The sequence below is a fragment of the Vombatus ursinus genome, unplaced genomic scaffold, assembly GCF_900497805.2.
Source record: "Vombatus ursinus unplaced genomic scaffold, bare-nosed wombat genome assembly UNPS02014821.1, whole genome shotgun sequence".
NCBI lineage: Eukaryota > Metazoa > Chordata > Mammalia > Diprotodontia > Vombatidae > Vombatus > Vombatus ursinus.
This window is the reverse complement of record NW_020954599.1, coordinates 32,778,095-32,803,557: the sequence shown is the minus strand read 5'-3', so window position 1 is coordinate 32,803,557 and position 25,463 is coordinate 32,778,095. Positions and strand designations below refer to the sequence as shown.

The window sequence follows — 25,463 nt, the reverse complement described above, 5'->3', positions numbered from 1 at the left end:
GAATAGAGTGTCAGGTCTGCAGTGAGGAAGACCTGTGTTCAAATCCAGCCTCAGACACTAGTTTTATGACCCTGGGCAAGTCACTTAACTGATTACCTCAGTTTCCTCATTTGTAAAATGAACTGAAAAAGAAAATGGCAAACCAATCTAGTATCTTTGCCCAGAAAATCCTCAAAAGGGATCCTAAAGAGTCTGACACAACTGAAAATGACCAAACAACAAAATAGGAACTATATAATAAATTTATAAATCTGGTCCAGAATTTGTATTTTAAAATGTACATAGGTGTTTGAATATAAATTTAATGTTCATATTTCTGGAATTTCTTCCAAAATATCTTTTTAGTGAATATGTTGAGGAGGAAGAAGTGATTTATAAAAAAAAAATGAGTCAACTCTTGTTTAAGACTTTATTTAATGAATTTACAGTCTTCTGTGACGTATCCCAGTCCTGATCCCTTAGAAACACAAACAGGCACACTTGACTTTTATGGACAGAGAGCATGGCGACAAGGAATTCTAAGTAAGTTAGCCTTTTTATTTTTTTACTGTGTTGGGGGCAGAGTTGCTATATTTTCCTTTTCTTGACATAAGTAATACCATTTTACAGTAAGCCTCCATTTTAGTGTAAATAGGCAGTCATCTCCATCCCCTATAGGTTCTTCTCTACCCCTTCTTTGTGAAGTTAACCAAAAGACAGAGTCTACCTCATCTCAGACTTCGAGGCTAATAATAGACCAGCAAATTAGAAAGTTTCTGGTCCCTCCCCTAGAATATAACAAATGCCTTTAAGGCCAGTGGCGACTAATTATAAACCCGGCATGGCTATATGCTTTTCTGCTTACTATAAACAGTTGTGGGAAGTGGTTCCTATTCAGAAGTCTGTTTGCCTCATAGAGACTTTCCTTTTGTATATATAGACCAAATGATGCTTCTTCTTTCAATGACTTATAATTATGTATGAAATAAAACTTTCTGTTGTGTTCTAGACCATAAGCAATGTGTTTTCTTTCCATATTTCCATAAAATAAAATACCTGCTATAGTTTTCCCATTGGTTGTTAGTAGGCATATATATTATGAAGGGGAAATTTGTCTTGTCTTACAGCTTTTTTAAAAAAAAAATCTTTTTTTTTATAGATTTATACTTTTCATTGAAATTGTTAGATTATCTTTTTGAGATTTATACACCTTGAAGATCCATTTGTAATTAATAATATAACTCAGGCATTTTTATAATTCACTAAAAATTTAGCTTAGTAAATCACTGTTACTTTCTGCAGTGTTTTGACTAGATGTTGAAGTTTGTTGCTTTGGAGATCCACTTTGACAACAATAAATCAAATCACTGAAATTTTACAATTTATTATGTTTAACTCATTAAAATATGATGAACTACAAATGACCTGAGAAATAACTTCTCTGGATTCTTTCCAAGTTACAGAGATCATAAAGATGGTACTTGTCATCTTTGTAGTGATTGGTATCTTATTTGTCAAGGAATTATTACTTGAAGAAGTTCTGCAGTCAAGTGAATTATATAAACACAGTGAGGTTAATAGTGGTTCATTTCATCTTTCAGCTGTATTAATTTCAAAGGACGAAAGCTCATTGAGTCCAAAAATTTTCTTTTCAGAGCAATGATCAAAGTCCTTAAAGTAACAGTGATTTCTTAATAGTCTTAGGAGAAAGAATGCTTGTGGCTTTATTAAGTTCGTTATGGAGGATTTAGGGTGTTTATTCATGTTATCCTTGTGAAGAATTTAAGTGTGTTATGGTTAAGTGTATCATTTTAAATTTATCTTGTTCAGGTTTTGATCTTTCTGATCCTGAAAAAGAAAAGGTGGGAATTCTTGCCCTTCAGCTGAAGGAGAGGAATGTCAGCCACTCGGTGAGATTCTCCTGTAAACACTCATTATGTTCCTTAAGGTCAGCATAGAGCTGTTTTCTAACAGTTTCCCCCTACTTGATTCTCTCTGATAGGAAATAATAATAACTCTTCTAAGTAATGCCGTTGCACAATTTAAAAAGTATAAGTGTCCAAGAATGAAGAGTCATCTAAGTAAGTATCAACTGTCCCCTTTAGTTGTATATGACTTGAGATAGATTTTAAGGATTGTATTTAAATCTGGTAGGTTTTATTTTTGCTTCTGATGTTTTATTTCTTTGTTTTTATAGTGGTTCAGATGGGAGAAGAATATTACTTTGCCAAGGATTATAGTAAAGCTTTGAAGTAAGTGTGATTAAGACTAATTTCCAATAGCCGTATGTTGACACAAATTGCTTCATCATGAAATCAGTTTGGTAGTTTTTATAGCAGGATTCATTGAATATATATTACTCAGAGTGACTACTAACTATCCTTATATACCTCACAACTCATTTTGAGTAGGATTAGTCTAAGGGCCACTTACTGGCTAGTAGTCTGAATAAAGTTTTGCCCAGCAATCAGACATAGACTATTGTGCTTTCATGTGAAAAGTCTTACTTAGATAGTTTACTAGGTTTTTTATGTTTATATATAAACTGAAAAAAACATTTATACATAAACTGAAAATAAAGCACTTGAATTTTCTTATGAAAAATCTATTTTTGACCTTAAATTCTAGAATTAGTGAAATGAGTTGAAAAAAATAGACATATTTCTAATATTTTGTTTGGTTTGCCACTTCATCTTTCTTTTCATATCTTTTTAGATTGTTGGATTATGTGATGTGTGATTACCGAGGTGAAGGATGGTGGACCCTACTCACGTCTATATTGACCACAGCCTTGAAATGTTCCTACCTCATGGCACAATTAAAAGATTACATTACCTATTCCCTTGAACTCCTTGGAAGAGGTATCTTATTAAGGAAAAATGTTGTGGTTATTCTGTAAGAGAACTAGGAATGAGTAAATGAAAAAAGCATTAAACACCTATTTTGTGTCAGGAGCAGTGCTATGTGCTATAAATATAAATATGTAGTGAACTTCCTCATATATATATATATATGTGAGTTTTAGTGGTGGTGGTAGAAATAGTTGGGAGTTTTGGTCTAAAGAGTCAAAGGGCTTGTGAGTAGAATCACAGGGCAATTGATTATCACACTCTTTCCAAAAGTGGTGGTAGTAGTGACTGTTCTAAGAGCAAGGGTGGAAAGCTAGGAAGCTGAGAAGGGTGGTGTGTTTGAGGTAGCAGGACAGATAAATATCAAGATGCTCCAGGATTTCTTGTCTAATGACAAGATGGGATGTAAATTGTTTTCTCTGACCTGACCTTCCAGATAGAGTGGATTAGATGAATTTACATTTGCTTACTTATTCACCAGTGAGGACAGCTCTGTCCCAGGGTTGAATTCCAAAGTTGAGTGGAATTAGCTGCCCCAAGGAGCTGGGGTATAGTCTCAGGAGGGAGGTTAAGTATGGCTCCCCCAGGTTTGGTGGAGGGGAGCTTCAGCAGAGCAGATAGCAGCATTTCTGAGGGATTCCCAAATCAGAGTTTGGATATTGTACATAAAAATGTCATGGTTTAAAATATATATACATATATAGTAGAAAGTGATATTTCACAATGAGGGTTGACATGCTTATGGGCAAAATAGACTGTCCAAGTTCAGTATTGTACTGAGCCATTGTGAAGCCTCATTTTTGGCATCATGCTTTGCCTCTGTCCTCGAAGGGATTTTTCATTTTTCTTTATGTCAGTTCAGGCATCTATGATTTGTTGAATGTGAGAATTCATCACTAACTTAATATTTTTTAGTGTTACATAGGGCTTAGAAAGATTAAGTCACTTGCCCAGAGTTTTAGAGCAAGTATATATCAAAGGTGAGATCTGAACTCTAGTTTTATTCACTCTAAGTCCAGTGCTCTATTCACTGTACCATGTGTATGTTCCTTTTAAAAAACAATTAGAAAACTTTAATCACTTGTATGCCTTTTATTTTTTTTAATCCTTTTCATATTAGCTTCTACCCTAAAAGACGATCAGAAATCTCGAATAGAAAAGAACCTTATGAATGTTTTAATGGTAAGATCTTATTTTCTTTCTCCCCAAAGCTACCTTTCTACTAAACTTCCCTATTTCTGTTGAGGTTAAAACCATCTTTTCAGTCTCTTGGGATCACAGTGCTAATGTTATCCTTGACTTTGCACTTTCCTTCACGTACATATCCAGTCAGTTGCCAAATCCTGATGTTTCTGCTTGTCTCCACAATTTCCCTCACATTCAACCCCTTGTCACTAACACACAGCCACCTCCTAAGTGCAGGCTTCATCACCTCTTGCTTTGAGTATCGCAGTGGCTTCCTAATTGTTCTTTCTGTCTTATCTCTCCTCACTTTAATACGTTCTCCATCCAGCCACCAAAGGGATTTTCCTTAAACATTCTGCACTTGTCACTCTACTACTCAGTCAACTCTTGTCTCTATTACCTCTGAGATCAACATTAAGCTCTTACTGGCTTTTAAGTATTTCATAACCTGACCTCAGCCTCTTCAATCACTCTGTCCAAACTGACCTCCTCTTGCTTTCAGAAACACTTCATATCCCACCTCTACACCCTTATCCTGGCTGTTTCCCATGTCTGGAATGCAATCCTTCCTCATCCCCACCTTGATAGAATCTCTCCTTTCCTTTCAGACTTAGCTCAAGCACCACCTTCCGCACAGAACTTTTCCTGGTCTCTTCCAGTTCCTAATGGCCTTATTCCCAAACTACTTTGTATTTATTTTATATACATGTGTGTGTGTATATATATATATATATATATACACATATATACATATATACATGTGTGTGTGTGTGTATACACACACACACACACACACACACACATACATATTATCTCTATTTTGATTACGTGTAAGATTCTAGAGACCAGGGATGTTTTGTTGTTGTTATTGTTACCCCAGCATCTTGCACAGTTCCTGACAGATAGTCAGTGTTTAATAAATACTTAAAGATTAATTGATAAATTGGAAATCTCTCTTTTTTCAGTTTTCCTTCTTTGATCTAAAGTGAATTAATTGTGTAACTTTATATTGGTACAGAATGAAAATCCTGATCCAGAACCTGATTGTGATATGTCAGCTGTGAAAACTGCTCAAAAACTGTGGGCTGATCGTGTTTCCTTAGCAGGCAGCAATATTTTCACAATAGGTGTCCAGGATTTTGTACCATTTGGTAAGTAACGAATGAGCGTATTCATAGAAATGACTCCTGTAAAATTATTACATTCAGAAAAAAAAGGATAAGTATGCAGTCAAAGGAAGAATTTTCGAAGTGATATATTTCATAGTCAGCTGTTCTATATTTCCCCTATTTCCCTATTGACTTTTTTTCTATGACACTCTTAAGAGTGATAGACTGAAATACCACTACTACCTGTGTATCCCAAAGAGATCATAAAAAAGGGAAAAGGATCTACACATGTGACAATATTTATTGCAGTTCTTTTTGAAGTGGCAAAGAATTGGAAATTGAGGAGATGCCCATCAATTGGAGAATGGTTGAACAAATTGTGGTGTACGAATGTAATGAAATACTATTGTGCTATAAGAAATGATTCACAGGCAGATTTCAGAAAAACCTAGGAAGACTTACATGAACTGATGCTGAGTGAAGTGAGTAGAACCAGGAGAACATTATACATAGTGACAGCAACATTGTGCTATGATCAACTTTGATAGACTTAGTAAGGGACCTTACAAATTATCTACTTCTTATAAAATAGAAATTTCTCTTCCAAGTAGTTTGCATTCTTGAGTTTACTTATTAAAGGCCAGCCTGCTGTGTACATTTGTTTCTGCTTTTCTAACTTTTTATGATGATTGCTTATTGTAGTATAGTTTAAGATCTGGTAACATTAAGCCCTCTCTTAACTACTCCTTTTCACTGCATTTCTTGACAATCTTGACCTTTTTTTATTTCCAAATGAGTTTTGTTATTTTGTCCAGTCCTATAAAAAAATTCTCTTTCTTCTTTAAAATGAAATGCAACACCGGGTCTTCATTTTTAAAAATGGAGAACATTATACATAGTAACAGCAGGATTGTGCTATGATCAACTTTGGTAGACTTGGCTCTTCTCAGCAATACAGTGATCTAAGACAGTTCCAAAAGACTCATGATAGAAAAATGCTATCCACATCCAATCAAGGCATATTATTTTCTCTTATTTTTTTTGTTTTTTCTTTCTCATGGTTTTTCCCTTTTGTTCTGATTCTTATTTCACAACCTGACTAATGTGGAAATATGTTTAATATGATTGTACATGTATTGACTGTATTAGAATGCTTGCTGTCTTGGAGAGGGAGGGAGACAAAAAATTTAGAACTCAAAATCTTACAAAATGAATGTTGAAAATTATCTTTACGTATAATTGGAAAAAATAAAATACTATTAAGTGGGGGAGGAAGAGTGATAAGCTGAGAGTCTGACTGTTTCATTGATTATTTAAAATGCTTTTTTCCCTTTGTAATTCAGCTATTACTAAACATGACCATACCATGTGATGTGTCACACTTGTGATACTTAGAAATTTTTGTATTTTACTATCCAAAAGTCTTTGTATAGTTTTTTTGTTCCACTTTATTAATTCTGTGTCACTTTATGTACTTTATCACTTTATTCTTATATGTTTCTTTGAATTCTTCATATTCATTATACTTTATAGTCCAGCAATATTTAGTTGCATTCATATGTTGTAATTGGTTCAGCCATTCCTCAGTATTTTGTTTTCAGCTTTCTGATATTGGAGATGATGCTTCCATAACCAACTTTTGTCTCTGGATCTTTTCTTGCTGTTAGTAGCCTCAATGGGATGTAGTCCTAGGGTTGAGATCCCTGGGTCAGAGGGTATAAACAATATAATAACTTTTCTCACGTAATTTCAAATTGTTTTCTAGAGGCTTGAACCAATTCAAAACATGACCAGCAGTAAATTTTCTTGTCTCATTTCCCACAGCCTCTCCAACAATGAACTCTCATATTTTAGCAACTTTGCTAATTTGATGGGCATGAAGTGATACCTCCGCACTATTTTAATTTACATTTCTCTTGTTAATTGTAATTTTGAACTCTTTTTTTATGATATTATGGATAGCTTATGTTTCTTTTGAAAACTTTTTATTTTTATCCTTTGAACACTTATCTATTGGGAGTGGCTTTTAACCTTTGAAATTTCCATCAATTCCTTATTGATTTTGGATATCATGCTTGTATAAAAGTTATATTTAATGGAAAATTTTTTCCCCAAGCTATATCTTCCTTTGGATTATAGTTGTATTGATTTCTGTGAATGTGTGTGTATGTACAAAAGCTGCTTTAATTTTTTAAAATTTGGAGTCATGTCTTTTTTTTATCTTTTTGTATGCTTACAAATTATTCCGTCCATGATTTTGAAGGATATTAGTTTCCATTCTCTTCTGATTTTTTTTTACAGTGTAGTTTTTTGTTTTGTTTTGTTTTATGTTTAGGTCGTTTATCCATTTGAAATTTCATGTAGAATCTGAGTTGGAAGGGACCTTACAAATTATCTACTTCTTTTAAAATAGAAGTTCCTCTTCCAAGTAGTTTGCGTTCTTGAGTTTACTTATTAAATGCTAGCCTGCTGTGTACGTTTGTTTCTACTTTTCTAACTTTTATGATTGCTTATTGTAGTGTAGTTTAAGATCTAATAACATTAAGCCCTCTCCTAACTATTTCTTTTCACTATATTTCTTGACAGTCTTGACCTTTTTTTTACTTTCGAATGAGTTTTGTTATTTTGTCCAATCCTATAAAAAAAAATTCTCTTTCTTCATTTAAAATGAAATACAACACTAGGTCTTCATTTTTAAAAAGTTCTGCTTTTACTTATATGTCTCTGAACTGCAGTTGTATCTGTTGAGATTGGAATGTTTTAAGTGCAATAAAAATGTCTAATATAAATGCTTCCTTTCTGAAGTTTTGAAGAAAAAAATGAATGTAGGACTAGTGTCTGGTAGTATGTGACTTCTCTCTTTCCTTTTTTTTTTATTTCTAGTACAGTGCAAAGCCAGATTTCTAGCCCCAAGCTTTCATGTGGATGTGCCTGTTCAGTTTGATATTTACCTGAAAGCTGATTGTCCACATCCCATCAGGTTTTCCAAGCTCTGTGTTAGCTTTAATAATCAGGTAATACATTTTTGATTTGTTTATTCACTTGGTGGAAGGGGAAGTGTTTTATTTTAATGAGGATTGCTTTAAACTAGTAAATTTAATAGATTTCAGTTGTCGATGAATTTGGAATGACAAAAGAATTTCTGTGTGATCAGTCTTAAAATGAATTCATATAGCAAATCTTGTTTACGAGCAGTTTAACTGCCTTTACAACAAAATGTTGATTTGCTATAAGGAAAAACACTATCTTGATTGTAGCTTTTATTTTTGTGTCACATTTCTGAAAGCTAAGTATTTTATATGGTACATATTATTGTAAGGATAATGTTAAGTTAGAAAGCTATTTTCTTTTTTTGCTTTTTTAATTACTAATTCCAGTATATTTAGAATAAATACTCAGAACAAACTAATTTATATATCTTAACACCTTTGAAGCCTAAACTTTTTGAGCATATGCTAAAATTCTGTGGTTTAAAATTATTCAAAATGTAAGTTATAACTCATTTAATTAAATCAGCAAATGCTTTATTTCCTAAAACTTGCCTGATACTTTTTTTTTTTTTTTGGTGAGACAGTTGAGGTTAAGTGACTTGCCCTGGGTCACACAGCTAGTAACTGTCAAGTGTCTGAGGCCGGATTTGAACTCAGGTCCTCCTGTCTCCAAGTCTGGAGCTCTATCCGTTGAGCCACCTAACTGCTCCTTGCCTGATACTTTTAATCAAGTATTCATTGAGTACCTCCAGTGTACTTGGTCATATACAAGGCTTTGCAGAATATATGAAAGTATAAATGTTATATGTTCTTAATCAGATTGTAAAGTCTTTAAATGCACAGACCAAGACAAACATGCGTGAAATATTAGTGAATGATATAGGTTATTAAATGCTACATTATGGATAGAATCATTTGTAGATCTGGAAAGGACCTTAGGGTCCATCTTTTCCAGCCCCCTCATTTACAGTTAAAGAAACTGAGGCCCAGAGAAGTTACGTGCCTTACAAAGGTCATGCAGGTAGGAGTAAGAATATTAATTCATGTTAAAGTCATGCTTTAAAATTTGCAAAACCTTTTCCTCACAATAATCCTTTCAGAGAGATGGTATAATTATTCTAATCTTACACTTCAGACTGATTGTCTTAGATGTTAAATAATTTGTCTGTGGTCATGTAGCTAATAAATATTCGAGCCATAATTAGAACTTGGGATTTTGACTACCAGCATGAGCATTCTTTTTATTACACTATACTAATTCCCATTGAGATAGGCTTTGAAAGATGGATGGGGTTTGGATACACTGGGAGAGGGAACATATTCCAGGGAAAATGAACTGATGTTGCTAAAAAACAAAAAAGGGAAATATAAAAATGTAAAAAATATTAACCTTGATTGTTAGTATTTCCTGTAGTAAGAAGAAATTGTAAAAGTTTAACCTATATAAAGCTTTTACAACAGCCAGAAAGCCAAAGGATTGTCCAGAAACCACCTTAACCAGCAAGCTTTTGACATCCTTGCCCGGTGAAGAGAGATGATAGCCAAAGGCAATGCCAGTTCAGGTCGCCAACTCATTTGTAAATCACTGCAAAAGAGCATGCAGAAGATTATGAGAATTCTGTTTCCACAAAATAGCAAGCAGCAGTGGAAATGAAAATAAGCCTCAAAAAAGCTTGGCATGATAGCCAGCTAAGTCCAGTTATTTCATGAGTGTTCAGAGATGAAACCGACAGGACAATTAGATGCAAAATGGAACCATTATAAGATAAACTTGGATGATCTCTACAGTCCCTTCCAGCTCTAAATCTCTGGTTCCATTTGTTTCTCTCACCAGTGACAGTAGAAACATCACATTTCAACTCAGACACTGGAGTATTTGTAGATATGGTAAATGAGAAAATTGAAGTGATGTGTAAAAGGACAGTCAGAAAGAGTGGCTGAACCAGGCCAAAAGCACTGAGAGCATTCTCTGGTAAAAAGGGGAAAAATAGCATGTATTATATTAATAACATTAGTAAAAGTGGAATCATTATCAAAGAGCACATCAATAAGTGCTTATTCCCATGCCTTTATAAAATATATGTGTGAGCGGTGTATATATTAAGGGTAACCTTGATGAAACTATGACACTGTGTTATCCCTCAACAGGCAGTCTTTCACAAACTATATTCATAGCAGATCACATTTTGACTGGAGATCTTTAGAATACAGACTCCTTGGTAGAAAAAAACAAAAAAAAATCTATAAATTTAACTTCAGTCTACCATCTTTTATCATTAACTTCAAGCAACAGTTTTGTCTCTTCTTTGATCTTCTACTTGTTCCCAACTTTAAAGAACCCGTTTATTGTCATTATTTATCAATCAACAAGCATTAAATCCTTACAATAAGCCTGGAACTATGGTATGCTCTTGAAGATGCAAAGACAAAAAAGCAACAGTCCTGGCTTTTAAGGAGCATGTATTCTTTTAAAAGAGACAACACGTAACGTATATAAGTACATTCAGAATAAATGCAAGGTAGTTTTGAGAAAGACGCACTAGTAGCAGCTAGGAGAGATCAGGAAAGCCTTCATGTCGGAAGTGGTTTGGGTTGAATCTTTTTTTAATAGTATTTTAAAGGGATAGCTAGGTGGTGCACTGGATAGATCACTGGCCCTAGAGTCAGGAGTACCTGAGTTCAAATCTGGCCTCAGGCATTTGACACTTATTAGCTATGTAAGTGGGCAAGTCATTTAACCCCATTGCCTAGCAAAAAAAATAGTATTTTATTTTTTCTAATTACATGTAAAAGACAAAACATTCATTTTAAAATTTTAAGTTCTAAATTTTTTCCCTCCCTTCCTCTTTCATGATTATATATGTGAAATCGTGTAAAACATATTTCCATGTTAGTCAAGTTGTGAAAGAAGAAAAGCTTGAAAGTCCTCTATTTCAGTGAATGATCATTTTTCCCCTGAAATGCTCAGTTTTGCTGGGTATATGATTTTGGTTATAGTCCTAGCTCCTTTGCCTTCTATACTAAGATTTGGGGCCTGAGATCAGTTCTCATTTTTCTTTGAGGCTTTGAATGTAGGCATTTTTACCTCTTCTGTATGTCTTTTGATAAATATAATAAATTTGTTGTCCTCTTCTGTATGTCTTTTGATAAATATAATAAATTTCTATGGTCAGGTTCTTTTTTTTTTTTGTTTTTGTTTGTTGCTCTCTTTTTAAATGTCAGTGACTTAATTGGGCAGGATGTCTTTAATTCCCTCTAAATTTATTAATCTATAAATGTCAGTATTTAACATTTTACAGTGTTTGTAAGGTACATTGATATCATTAGATGGAAGATACTTGTATTGTTCTAAATTGAACTACATGATTTGAGATTGAAATTTACAATCCCTTATACAGGAATATAACCAGTTCTGTGTGATAGAAGATACACAGCAAATGGGTGATATTTTGGAAAATTCAGCCCAAGGAACCATGTGTCTAGTTCCTGGTAAAACAAGAAAGTTTACCTTTAAATTTGTTGCAAAAACTGAAGATGTGGGAAAGAAGATTGAGGTTAGTTACTGAATTTGAAAATGCTTAGATAAGGGTATGTCATGATTAAATGGACTGATAATTCTATATCTTTCATGTATGAACATTCCTTTGCGAATTGCATGTCATAAAAAAGATAAAATTAAGTTGTGTTTGAGTAATAGGTAATTTAATCTAGAATAATCAAGATGTCTTATCCTTTTCAGTCATTTGCTTCTTGAAGTTATATCTGTATTGATTGAAGAGGAATAATCAGATAATCCTGTCTCTGGAGCCATCTGTAATACAGAATCATAGTGTAGTTTGGCTCGTTAGCCTACTTAAATATTTCCACCTATGTTTTCGCTGGTTTAGGTACTCCCTCATTGACATTTATCACTTCTCCTCTATGACTTAGTGAAAGGTCTTCAGGGACTTAGTGAAAGGTCTTCAGGGATTTCTTTGGTATCCAAATTCATTACCTCACAGCCAGTCTGGTGGTGATTTGTCCCATACCTAGAGTGCCCTCAGACAAGGGCCATCCATACTGTTACTGGGCCTGATCTCAAATGTCTCTTCTGCTTGGTGCAGGACCTATTAGAACTTACTGTCCCTTGGCATTAGTCATCAAGAGCTTATGGTAAGGTTTCAGGATAGGGCTTTTGTAGAAGAGGATATGCAGACGAATGTTTATAATAACAACAAAAATAAGATGGCTTTCTTATTTTGGATTTGAAATTTTAAGTTTCTTAGTTCTAAGATCCTGAGTGATTGGCTACATTTATTCCAAATGTTTGATTTTTTTTTTTTTACTTTTTGAGTAGACAGTTCCACCAAAATAGCAATTACTGCTTTTATTTTTAGCTTTGTTCTTATTATTTTAATAATAAAACTTAACACTTTTTAGCTGAAGTTAAGTAGCATTCTTTAGAAATCAGAATACTATTACTTCTGTGAAATGCTGGGTTTGCTTCCCCTACCTCATATACACAATGTGAGTTTGACTCTATCTCTTAGTCAACAAAAAATATCATGGCTTTTGTTGTAAATACTTGAAGTCAGATATGTGAGTTTAGAGGGTAAGGGCAGTATGGCCATCAAAACAGACCGTAATTGTGACTGAGTTTGAGGTTGTCAGATGTGTGAAATGGAGCTTTTCAGACAATTCTTTGTTTTAGATTTCCTCAGTGGATTTAATCCTGGGCAGTGAAATTGGAAGATGTGTGATTCTAAGTTGGCAGGGAGGAGGAGGAGATGCTGCTTCCTCCCAAGAAGCATTGCAAGCCGCACGTTCTTTCAAAAGACGACCTAAGTTACCAGATAATGAAGTTCATTGGGACAGCATAATAATTCAAGCAAACACCATGTAAGTCTTCTTTGCTAGTTAGAATTAAGATGTGATGGTTTTGTTTTATTTTAAGAAAACTTGTTTTAAAAAATCAATTATCTATCTGTTTTGAGATAAGATGTATTTTTTTTTCAAAGGATCATTTCCAGAGTTCCAAACATTTCTGTTCATCTCCTACATGAGCCCCCTGCCCTGACTAATGAGATGTATTGTTTGACTGTCACCATTCAATCACAAGAGAAGACCCCAATCAGAGATGTGAAGCTTACTGCTGGTTTGAAACCAGGTACACTTTTTCTCTTCTTTATCTGAAAAGGGACATAGAGGAAGCAGAAATAAAAAAATGGAATGATTAAAGATATATTAGAGCAAAATCCAAAGGCTGAAAAATTAGAAGGTCTCTACAATTTTAAAAAATGTATATGGAAAATAGAGCTCAAAGAGATAATCCAATAATCATTGATCTTTTTACTCCTCTCCTCTACCCCCAATCCCAAAGAAACAAAAAGCCTAACTACCACATTTCAGGACTTCCTAAAAGAAAATTGTCCTGAAGTATTGGAATTCAAGGGGTAAGTGTAAATCGATAGAGACCATAGTATGCCACCAGAGAAGAACCCTAAATTTATCTTAGCCAGAAATGTGTTTGCCTAGCTATAGAGTTGTCAGGTCAAAGAGGAAGTATTGCATGCAACTATGAAGAAACAGATAAAGAACTAAAGAACTTTTTGGAATCATTGAGAACTACTCAATACACTAAGAAAGGAGAAGAAAATTAGAATGTGATTTATTGAAAAGTAAAGGTAAACCCTTTCCGTCAGAGGAATACTTAGTACTGCAAAGTTAAACATGATCTTCCAGGAAGTAGAAAATAGGCTTTTGAAATAGTTGACTTCTAAGCATTTCTTCTGAAAAAGCTGTAGTTGGGTTGGGTATGATGATGCATACCTGGAATTCTTGCTGCTGGTGAAACTGGTGGTGCACTTGAGCTCGGGAGTTCTGAGCTCTAGCAAGATGGGCCAATTTGATATCCACATGAAATCTATCTACTACTACTAATACAACATGAGAGTAACAAGACCACCAGGCTGTCCAAAGAGAGGCACTGCTCTATTTGGCTTCATGACTTGGGTTAGAGCAAAGACCTGAGTTCAAGGATTTACAGGAAATTCATACTTGGGAAGGTAGTGCAAGCATGAGCTTTATTGCTGTCCAGTGCCGCAAGCAGGCAAGAACAACAGCACACACACACACACACACACACACACACACACACACACACACACTCACTATATGGCAACAGACAGATTTGTCCACATGGGACCAGAGTCACTGAAATGAGGGAGATGTGTATAGTGACTAAATCTCGATGGGAGAAGTCACCTGCTCAAAGCGGGGTTTAGGTAGGATAGTTTTATACCTTAATAATGGGCTTGGTTAAGAACAGGTGAAAAAAAAAAAAGAACAGGTAATTAATGTTATAGGTAACTAATCCCAAATATGGGAGCGTACATTCCTAATCAACCCAGATGTGGTGGGGAAACACTCTGAGTCACTTATTGATACCAGACTCAGATGGGGAAGTTTCCAAATTGGAATCAAAAATTGGTTGAGGGTCCAAATCCGTAACTGGAGATCTTAGAGATGGGTATTGGCACATAGTCTCTGGATTTAGCTACGAACCTCGTCCAGTTAGGACAGCGTTCATTAGGGCCACATAGCCTAAAATAACTCCTCATTAGAGTCCTATCACTTATACTGCAACATCAAACAGTATCATAATTATTACACACAGATTGGAAAAACAAAACAGGTCAAGGCTTCAGTGCTGTTCATTATTGGAATCAGACCAATGAGTGCTTGCTATACTTCCAGCCTAGATACAATCTCTGAAAGCAAAGGAAAGAAAACAAGAAAAAACTAGGACTGCTCAGTCTTTAAAAATATAAATGTAGCATACAAAATAAACTTAAGAAATAACAAGAAGAAATAAATAAGAAATAATAAGAAATAAGAAATAAACAAATTTGTATAGCTCAAAAGAGCTAGGTAGTAATTCACTGTTCACCTATTGTTATCCTTTGGTTGTCTCATTATGTCTAAGAATAAATTGAATCCAGAGAAACTCTGGACTTGGGTTCCTAAAACACACCCACACACACACCCCCCCCCAAAACTAAATCTTTTCATCAGATATCTGATAACAACTTGACAACCATGTTACACACACATATTATAAAACCAAAAGTCATTCCTCAATAAATAAGTGGTCAAAGGTATAAACAATCAGTTCTGAAAGAACTGCAAACTATAGGCAACTATGTGAAGGAATGCTCTAAAATAATAATAATAATAATCATAAGAGAAATGCAAATCAAAACAACCCTGACGTTTTACTTCTAGCTAGTTTTACTACTAGCAAATTGGCAAAGATGAGAATAATCAGAGTTGGAGGGGTGGTGAAAAGACAGGCACACTAATGCGTTGTTGATAGAACTGTGAATTGGTACAGTCGTTCTGGAAAGCAATCTGGAATTAAGCAAAAAAGTGTCCATATTCCTTGAGCCAGAGATTCTACGTCTAGGCATATGACCCCCAAAAAGTCAGTGACAAGAAGATCATCATATATACCAAAATGGTAATAGCAGGACTTTTTGTGGTGGCAAAAACTGGAAACAGAGTAGATGCCCACTGATTAGGGAATAAAAAAATTGTACATAAATGTAATGGAATATTACCATGCTATAAGAATCAGTGAACAAGATGAATAGAGATACATTGAAAGATTTATATGAACTAATGCAAAGTGAAATAAGCAGAACATAAAAATAAATAAACAGACACACACAGTGACTGCAACAACATAAACGGAAAGAACAATGGCAGCAACAAAACAACTGAAAATCAAATACTATTTGACTCTGAAAAAGAGATATGAGAAGACATCTGCTCTTTTGTAGAAGTGGGAGACTGTGTGTATGGGATACTACAGATGATGTCAGACTTTTTAAAATATATTAGTTTTGCAGGAAAAAAAATTATCTCTTCATATTTTGTTATCAGGGATATCTCACTGGCAAGCAATAAAATTATTTTTAAAAGAAGGAAAAAATAATGCCACATAATTTCTTCATGAGAATCCAAAATAAAATCCATTTTTAGGAAAGTATCCTAGAGAAGAAAGAGAGAGAGAGGAAGAGACTTCTTGAAATTGTAATATGACGAGTGAAAGATGGAGTTAGGAAAAAAGAGGCGTCTAATGAACCATAGTGTTATGTGGGCCAGGTGAGGTAAGGTATAAAAAGGATTATATCAATAGAAGTAAAATAATAGTGATCAGAGAAATAGGCTAGAATAGGGAAAGGGGAGAACAGTATCTGAGTGTGAGAGCAGGTTAAGAAGGATGTTGCCTTGTATTGTGCAAAACAAGGGGTTATCAAAGAGGAAGGATGAAGAGGAATGATCCTGAGAAAGTAAAAGTGTGAAATCAATTTTTCTAATCAGTGTAAACTTCACATACTCAGCAATTTTAATTTTTTTAACAAAAGAAATATTGTCTGTTTTTTCTCTCCATCAAATCCCAATAATCCTAGCTGTAAATGTTAGTGAAATAAACTTGTCCATTAAATGGAAGATGATAGTAGAACACATTAAAAAGCAAAACCTAGTAGCAACATACTTAAAATGTAGAGTTTGATTTAGAATTAAAATGACGAATATGAGTAAGATGTATAATGGCTTACCTAAATCTAAAAAAGTAGGAGTGGTGATTATTTTCAACCTGAAAAATGAATGAATATAAATTTGTAAAAATATAAAAACCTCAATTAATAAAATAGGAAATAGCTAATCTAAAGAATATAATCTCAGAGAAGTGGAACAAGTCTAAATGAATTCCCAGAGAGGAAAGACATTAAACCATTGTTCTTATAAATATCAAATTTATGAATGAATTCTATAAATATTTAAATGACGGATAAGTCGTGCTGTATAAATGGCAAAAATAGAGAAAGAAAGCATCTTATTTAAATTCCTGAGACAAATTAGTGCTGATGTCTTAACTAAGGAGAGAGAAAAATGTAGAAAACTGTCTTTTGTCTTTGTTTCCCTAATGCCTGGCACATAGTAGACATTAAATAAATGTTCACTGAGTTAAATTGAATTGAATATTACTGGAAAAAAATGTATTAACAGAGTCTGTAGCAATTTATTTTAAATTTTAAAAAAATCTTTAACATATGTTTTTAAAACTTTGGGTTATAAATTTTCTCCCTTCCTCCCTCCCCACCCACCCTCATTGAAAAGGCAAGCATGTCAATACAGGTTATAGATGTATAATCATGCAAAACACTTCCATAGTAGTCCTGTTGTGAAAAACTGTGTATATTTCCCTTCATCCTATCCTACCCCCCATTTATTCTATTCTCTCTTTTGACCCTGTCCCTCTTCAGAAGTGTTTGCTTTTGATTATCACCTCTCTCATTCTGCTCTCCCCTCTATCAAACCCCTGCTCTCTTGTCCCATTCCGCCCTTATTTTCCTGTAGAGTAAGATAGATTTCCATACCCCATTGTGTATGTTATTCCCTCCTTAAGCCAAATCCTATGAGAATAAGATTCACTCAAACCCTCTCATCTTCCCCCATTTCCCCTCCACTGTAAAAGCCTTTTCTTGTCTGTTTTGTGTGATATATTTCACCTCACTCTACTTCTCCCTTTCTCCTCCCAGTATAATCTTCTCCCACCCTTAATGTTATTTTCCAGATATCACCCCTTCATCTTCAACTCACCCTGTGTCCTCTATCTAACTATCTATCTATCTTTACAAACATATAATTTTTTCCCTCCCACTACCATAATACTGACAAAGGACTCATGAGTTACAAATATTATCTTTCCCTGCAGGAATGTGAACAGTTCAACCTTAATAAGTCTCTTATGATTTCTCTTTCCTGTTTACTTCTTCCGTGTTTCACTTGAATCTTGTATTTGAAGGTCAAATTTTCTATTCAGCTCTGGTCTTTTCCACAGGAATGCTTGAAAGTCCTCTATTTCATTGAATGACCATTTTTTACCCTGAAGGATTATACTCAGTTTTGCTGGGTAGGTGATTCTAGGTTGTAGTCCTAATTCCTTTGCCCTCCAGAATATCATACTCCATGCCCTCTGGACCCTTAATGTAGAAGCTGCTAAATCTTGTGTTATCCTGATTGTGTTTCCACAATACTTGAGTTGTTTCCTTCTGGCTGCTTGCAATATCTTCTCCTTGACTTGGGAATTCTGGAATTTGGCTACAACATTCCTGGTAGTTTTCCTTTGGGGATCTCTTTCAGGAAGTGATTGGTGGATTCTTTCAATTTCTATTTTGCCCTCTGGTTCTAAAATATCAGGGCAGTTTTGCTTGATAATTTCTTGAAAGATGATGTCTAAGCTCTTTTTTTGATCATGGCTTTCAGATAGTCCAATAATTTTTAAGTTCTCTCTCCTGGATCTATTTTCCAGGTCAGTTGTTTTTCCAATGAGATATTTCACATTCTCTTCTATTTTTTCATTCCTTTTGATTAGTGTTACAGTGTCTTGATTTCTCAGATTGTCCCTATCTGCTCCATTCTAATTTTTAAGGAAGTATTTTCTTTAGTAAACTTTTGGACTTCCTTTTCCATTTGGCTAATTTTGCTTTTAAGGGTATTCTTCTCCTTGTTGGCTTTTTGGACCTCTTTTGCCATTTGGATTAGGCTATTTTTAAAGTTATTTTCTTCAGTATTTTTTTGGGTCTCCTTTAGCATCACTCTCAGTTTTTCCTCTACTTCTGTTACTTCTCAAAATCCTTTTTGAGCTCTTCCATGGCCTGGGACCAATTCATATTTTTCTTGGAGGCTTTGTATGTAGGAGCTTTGGCTTCATTGTCTTCTTCTGGTTGTATGTTTTGATCTTCTTTGTCATCAAAGTAAGATAATATAGTCTGACTCATAATCCTGGCCAATTATTTGAGTTATAAACTCTTTGTTAAGGTAGGAGTCTGTTTCCAGTGTGGAGAATGTACTGTCCCAAGCTTCAGGGGTTTTGTGCAGCTGTGTTCAGAGATACTTCTAGGGACCTGTAAATTTTCAGTTCTTCCAAGGTAGTATGATCAAGGGCGAGGTGTTTACTCCTTTCCTGGCCTGTGCTCTGGTCTATGAGCACTCTTTTCTGTCTTGGAACTGTGAGGAGGGTTTCCTCTCCACAGCCACTATGAGCTCTACCATGCCAGCGCTCCTCCTTGCCCCAGGTTCGCCACCCAGAACTGTGACCCAGATCCAAGCACGGGCAAACCAAGAGAATCCTGCACCAGGAGAGAGATCCTTGCAATCCCCCTCTAATCAGTCACTTGATTACCCCTCAGTCTGTGGGCCGGAAGCTCAGGAGATAGCTGCTGCTCCCGCCGAGCTCGGGGACTGGAGTTGAGATCACCAGCTTCTCTCTCTCCCCGCTGACACAGACTTTTCCCACTGACCTTCCAAGTTGTCTTTGGCGTTCGTGGGTTGAGAAATCTGGAAACTGCCACAGTTGCCCACGATTCAGTCCTCTGAGGCCTGCTCCAGGGTCGCTGCGGCCTGCCTGTCCACGCCAAACTTCGCTCCTCTCCCAGCCCAGCGCGATATACCTTTCTGATCAACCATCCAGGCTGTCTTGGGCTGGAAATTTGTTTCACTCTGTCTTTTTGTGGGTTCTGCTGCTTTAGAATTTGTTTAGAGCCATTTTTTATAGGTATTTGGAGGGCTTTGGGGAAGAGCTCAAGCAGGTCACTGCTTTTACTCTGCCATCTTGGCTCCGCCCCTCTGTAGGAATTTTTAAAAATTTTACTGTGTGCAGTTTGGATTTATACTAGAAATGCATGGATGGTTCAGCATTATGAAAATTAGAAACATTAATAACAAAAGTAATCAACACATAATTATATCCAAAGACACAGAAAAACCCAGTGACATGAAGTATAAGACTCATTTATGTTAAAATCAATGGAGAACATATCAATAAAGACCCTTTCTCCAATACAAAAAACATATATATCTAAAACCAAATTCTGGCATTATTTGTAATGGAAATACACTAGAAACTCTCTCAGTAAGATTAGGGATAAAGCAAGAATGCCTATTGTCTCCACTATTATCTGACATAATACTAGAAATACTAGTTGTAGCAATAGAACCAAAAAAAGGAAATTAAGAGAATAAGCATTGCCATAGAGGAAGCAAAATAATATCTATTTGTAGGTGATGTGCCATTAACTGGAGAACTCTAGAAATCACCGAAAATTGGTACAACTTTAATAAATAGCAGGATTGACATAAATCATGAAGTTTTCTGAATATTGCTGACAGTACCTACCGGGAAGAGAAAATAAAAAAAGTTTTAAATACGTGTGAATTATCCTACAGAGAAATATGTGGGACTTATATAAATAGAATGACAAAGCAATTTTTACAGAAATAAAAGAAAAACCCCTTTCAATCAGTGAGAGATTCAGTCTTTGTGGCTAGACCATGCTAATTATATATGGTAAAATTGTTTATCCAAAGATTTAGTGTTATCTTAATCAGACTAATAAAGAGATATTGTATAGAGTTGGACAAAATCATGAAATTCTTTTGGAAGAATGAAAAGGCCAAAGGGATAGGATATAAAAGGACATAAGGGAAAAAAAGGAGGAAGGCATGGTAGTTCCATATCTCAAACTATGATGAAAAGTAATTATGAAAATTTATCTGATACTCGATTTAAAAAAAAGTGGGTAGACCAGATGAGCAAGACCTAGAAACAAACAAATTGTTCAGAGTAGTCTATTGTCCCATATACTCAAGACCACCAACTATTGAGAAGGAACTCTTTATTCATCAAGACTTGTGAGAAAAACTGGAAAGCAGTTTAGTGAAAAATTAGTTTAGTTCTTTTTTATGTTGTTTATTTTTATCTTTCAATTATATGTAAACAAAAAATTTTTAACATTCATTTTTTAAACTTTTGATTTTCAAGTTCTCGTCTTCCTCTCTTTCCCGTTCTCAAAAAGGCAAGCAATTTGATGTAGATTACGCATGTGCAGTCATGGAGAACATTTCCACACTAGCTATGTTACAAAAGAAAATACAAGCCAAAAAAAATTTATAAAGTAAAAAAAAAAAGATATGCCTCAATCTGCATTTAGACTCCATCAGTTCTTTCTTTGGAGGTGAATAGCAGTTTTCATCGTAAGTCTTTTGGAATTGTCTTGGTTCATTGTCTTGATCAAAATAGCTGAGTCATTCACAGTTGATCATCACACGTTATTACTGTTACTGTGTACAGTGTTCTGGTTCTACTCATTTCACTTTGCATCAGTCCATGTAAATTTTCCCTGGTTTTTCTGAGAGCATCCTGCTTGTCATTTCTTATAGCACAATAGTATCTTATCACAATCATATACCACAACTTGGTTAGCCATTCCCCAATTGATGGGCATCACCTTGCTTTCCAATTCTTTTCCACCATAAAAAGATGCTGTATTTATTTTTGTACACGTAGGTCCTTTTCCTTTTTCTTTGATGTCTTTGAGGTACAGAAATAGATTTAGTTCTGCGTCTTATATCATATACAACAATAAACTACAAATAGAAAAAAAATCTAATTATAAAAACATATTATAAAAAAATCAAAGACTAGAAAGTTACATCTATAGCCATGAGAAGAGTTCATAATAAGATACAGGATAGGCAACATCATAAAATACAGAATAAGCCTGTTTATATAAAATTAAACTTTTGCACCAAATAAATCAGTGCAATAGAATCAGAAGAGATTACAGATTAGAAAAAAATGCATTCGCTATCTGATATGCGTTTCATATTCAAAATGTACAGGGGGTTGACAATTCTGTGAGACTGAATCATTTATCAATAGATGCATGTTCAAAGGATACAGTTTATAAAAGAAGTGTAAACTGTCAAACATCAACTGAAGAATATTTCAAAATTACTAATAATCAGAGACAATTAAAACAACCCAAGTGTCACTGTTCATCAGGCTTCAAAGATGCTATTGAAGGCTCTGTGGGAAGCCAAGCCAATTCACTGCTGGTAGAGCTATTAATTGGTTCAGTTATCCTGGAAAGTATTTTAAAATTCTGTTAGAAAACCCACAAAATTGTTCGTATCTTTTAACCCAAGAAGATAACAGCCTCAGTGTATAAGAATATTCATAGCAGTGTTGTTGCGATAACAAAATATTGGGAAGAAAGCATGTACCCTGTGGTTGAGAAATGGCTTTACAAATTATGGCGAAGAAGTATAAAAGAATGATGAATATGAGAAAGTCAGTGAAACACATATATAAACTTTGTATGAAGTGAAGAAAGAGCCAAAAGAATATGCAGACAATAATTTAAATAAAGTCAACATGAAGAGACAACAGAATTCTAGTTAAATACAATAATCAATGTTAATAGCATACTATTAGTATTAAGGGACATCTCTTTCCTTTTAGCAGTTGATAAACTTACCTTTATGGGGGAATGTACTTTATTAGGGAAGTTTGGGGTCTATTAGATGTGTCAAAACAATATTTTTTAAAAAGAAAAAGCTGAATTAAAGTATCATGGTTATAAACAGTCTTTGATTAACAGTTAATGGGATTTAGTACTCTTTACATAGTAAGCATTGTTATTTTATCTCTCCATTATTGTGACAATATAACTAATTTTTATTTTTGCATCATTACTTAAATGTTTTCAGGACAAGATGCCAATCTTACTCAGAAAACTCACGTGACTCTTCATGGAACAGAAATGTGTGATGATTCCTACCCTGCTTTACTTCCTGATATTCCCATTGGAGATTTGCAGCCAGGGGAGCAGGTAAACTTTTTGGCTGAGTACGATTAGGAAAAAAAAAAACTGAATTAGCTTGAGTGGAAGCGTGGTGTAATGAAAGCAATGGATTTGAATCTAGGAGATACCATGTTAAAATTCTGCTTCAGACTCATGCTAGTGATATGATTCTTATCTAGCCTCTCAACTGTTCTCTGCCTCTTTTTTCTCATCAAGTAAAATGGGGATCATATTGCCTGTAGAACTTTCTTCAGGGTTTGTTATGAAGATCAAATGAAATAATGCATGTAAAGTACTTTTGAAAGCTTAGTACTATGTAAATGTTATATCATTGTTACTGTATCAAATCATCAGTGACTGCTGAAATGATAACAATTCCCTGAGACCTACAAATGACTTAGCTTCTTATACGTTTTTTTCTCTAATAAACTCTTGTTAGAGTCCTGAAGTTCTCATCTGCATAGAACAGATGTTGGAAGTTCCAGGTCATGTTACTAATAAATTAGCTACAGGACTAAACATTTTCTTCCGTCTTCACTAAAAAAAAACAAACCTCCAAAAAAAGGAATTATCTTCTAATAGTAGAGCAGTCATAACTGAATCCATAAGACAAGAAAGCAAGAAACCCAATAAGGTAGCAACAGCCTAATGAATTAGCACTGGAGAAGGCTGATCCTTAACATGTTCATTCAGTACCTCTCCCGCAGCAGCCTCCGTGTTTGGTAGGAATGCACAAATCAACAAATAGGCTTGTGTTTTGGGCTTCACATATAGATTTTCCCTCCTACCACCAAATCAGCCCTCATCTCGTCCCCCATCCTATTGTAACTGCAGCAGACATTAACTACCCGGCCCTTGAGAAGAACTGGACTTTCTTCTGCCTGGGGCAGCCCCTACATTAAGGAGTTCTGAGGCTACAAAGACTCTGCTCAAAATATCTACTTCTCGGAGGCAGCTAGGTGGCACAGTGGATAGAGCCCCGGCCCTGAAGTCAGGAGGACCTGAATTCAAATCCAGACTCAGATTGACACTTAATAGCTGTGTGACTCTGGGCAAGTCACTTAACCCCAATTGCCTAAAAAAAACCCAAAAAACAAAAAAATTCTCTCCTTCCCCCCAAACTGCGAAAAGTGGGAAATGTGATTCAGCTCACCCAGAGAAAGAAAGTACAGGTAGAACTAGGGCAAAGGCTAGCGTGCCATGCAACAAGCCTGAACAAAAAGGAATCGAAATTCAACTGATATCAGTCCCATCTCCCAGGACTGCTTAGGGCAGGGACCAGACTCTTGAAAAGTAAGTTCCCTAATGTGTAAGGATGCTAAGGCAGTTTTGCAGTTCAGCACACAACATATGCCCAACATCAAAAGGGGAAGAATCAAAGTGAGAGGGGAGTGTATTTTTTAACAAAGCTAAAACCAGAGATTTCAAGAGGAAGAAAGTTAAATTTAAAACCTAGAACACAAATAGATAAATCGATATTGTACTAAAATTAGGAAGAAGGATGACTACTGAAACATCAGAAAGTTACAAACTTCTCTCAATATTATGAAACAAAAGAAATTGAACCAATACCTACTGGCACATGCCTGTGGAATCACAAGAGAACATGAAACAAGAAAATGTTTAAGAATGTCTCAAAAGAAAGATGAAGCATATACGATAACATGTTAGAAGAGAAACAATAATAGAGCTTAGGCCTGCACAACATAAATAATTAGCAAAGTAGAAAACTTAAATCCACAATAGTAAATTTCTCTATGGAAGTGAAAGAAAACAACAGATCAATAATACAAGTATACTGCAGTGAAGGACAGTTGGGAAGAATAGAAGAAAAAGGCAATAACGCTGAAAGAATACATGATCAATATACAAGCAAAAGCCATTGATCTCAAGGACAGGATACATATGGGCAATTTGAGGATCGTAAATCTTCCAGAAGAACACAACAGATTTTTTAAAAAAACCTGCCCAGCACTTGTGAATACGGAAACCAAAGCACCAGTTGATAGAATCCACATCCCTTCAGTGAAAAAGCCATTTGCTTCAAGCTTCAAGCCATGTAGTGGCTAATTTGAATAAATCCAGTGAAATTCTGCAGATGACCAGGAAAGCAGATGTTGGAACCAATACCTGTAGTTTAGGGGAGTAGAATTGATGAAATAATTGATTCTGTGATTTAAAAGGCTTTCCTAGTAAGCGTTTTCTCCTAGTGAAAATTTAGTATTTATGTAGAGTTCCAAAATATAATCAAAAAGAAGAGCAAGAAAACTCTGCACTTATGATAGATTTGAATTAGACTAAGTTGGTTAATAATATGTTTTTCTCTTAGGCTCTTGGATCATGTTATATGTTTAAACTAGAAATGTTGCTGTTCAGTTGTTTTTCATTCCTGTCTGACTCTTCTGACCTTATTTGGGGTTTTCTTGGCAAAGATAGTGGAATGGTTTACCATTTCCTTCACCAGCTCATTTTACAGATGAAGAAACTGAGGCAAACAGGGGTACATGACTTGCCCAGGGTCACACAGCTAGTAAGTGTCTCAGCCAGATACAAACTTAGGAAGATGAGTCTTCCTGATTTTAAGCCTGGTGCTCTATCCACTGTGCTGCCTAGCTGCCCTAAAAACTAGAAATATAGAAGTTAAAAAAAACAGAC

At 35.0% G+C, this 25,463-nt stretch overlaps 1 protein-coding gene across 5 annotated transcripts in view; it reads left to right on the top strand.

Annotated features, from left to right (window-relative positions):
• The window catches only part of TRAPPC11 (trafficking protein particle complex 11), a 71,021-nt gene that overhangs the window by 26,420 nt on the left and 19,138 nt on the right, over positions 1 to 25,463 (top strand). For all 5 annotated transcript variants that reach the window (XM_027837507.1, XM_027837506.1, XM_027837509.1 and 2 more), the window contains exons 11-22: positions 429 to 522; positions 1,810 to 1,889; positions 1,982 to 2,060; positions 2,177 to 2,231; positions 2,695 to 2,840; positions 3,949 to 4,010; positions 5,032 to 5,164; positions 8,006 to 8,136; positions 11,511 to 11,666; positions 12,803 to 12,990; positions 13,110 to 13,258; positions 22,714 to 22,835. In XM_027837507.1, the coding sequence (XP_027693308.1) occupies positions 429 to 522; positions 1,810 to 1,889; positions 1,982 to 2,060; positions 2,177 to 2,231; positions 2,695 to 2,840; positions 3,949 to 4,010; positions 5,032 to 5,164; positions 8,006 to 8,136; positions 11,511 to 11,666; positions 12,803 to 12,990; positions 13,110 to 13,258; positions 22,714 to 22,835 (1,395 nt within the window). The remainder of the gene's footprint in view (positions 1 to 428; positions 523 to 1,809; positions 1,890 to 1,981; positions 2,061 to 2,176; positions 2,232 to 2,694; positions 2,841 to 3,948; positions 4,011 to 5,031; positions 5,165 to 8,005; positions 8,137 to 11,510; positions 11,667 to 12,802; positions 12,991 to 13,109; positions 13,259 to 22,713; positions 22,836 to 25,463) is intronic.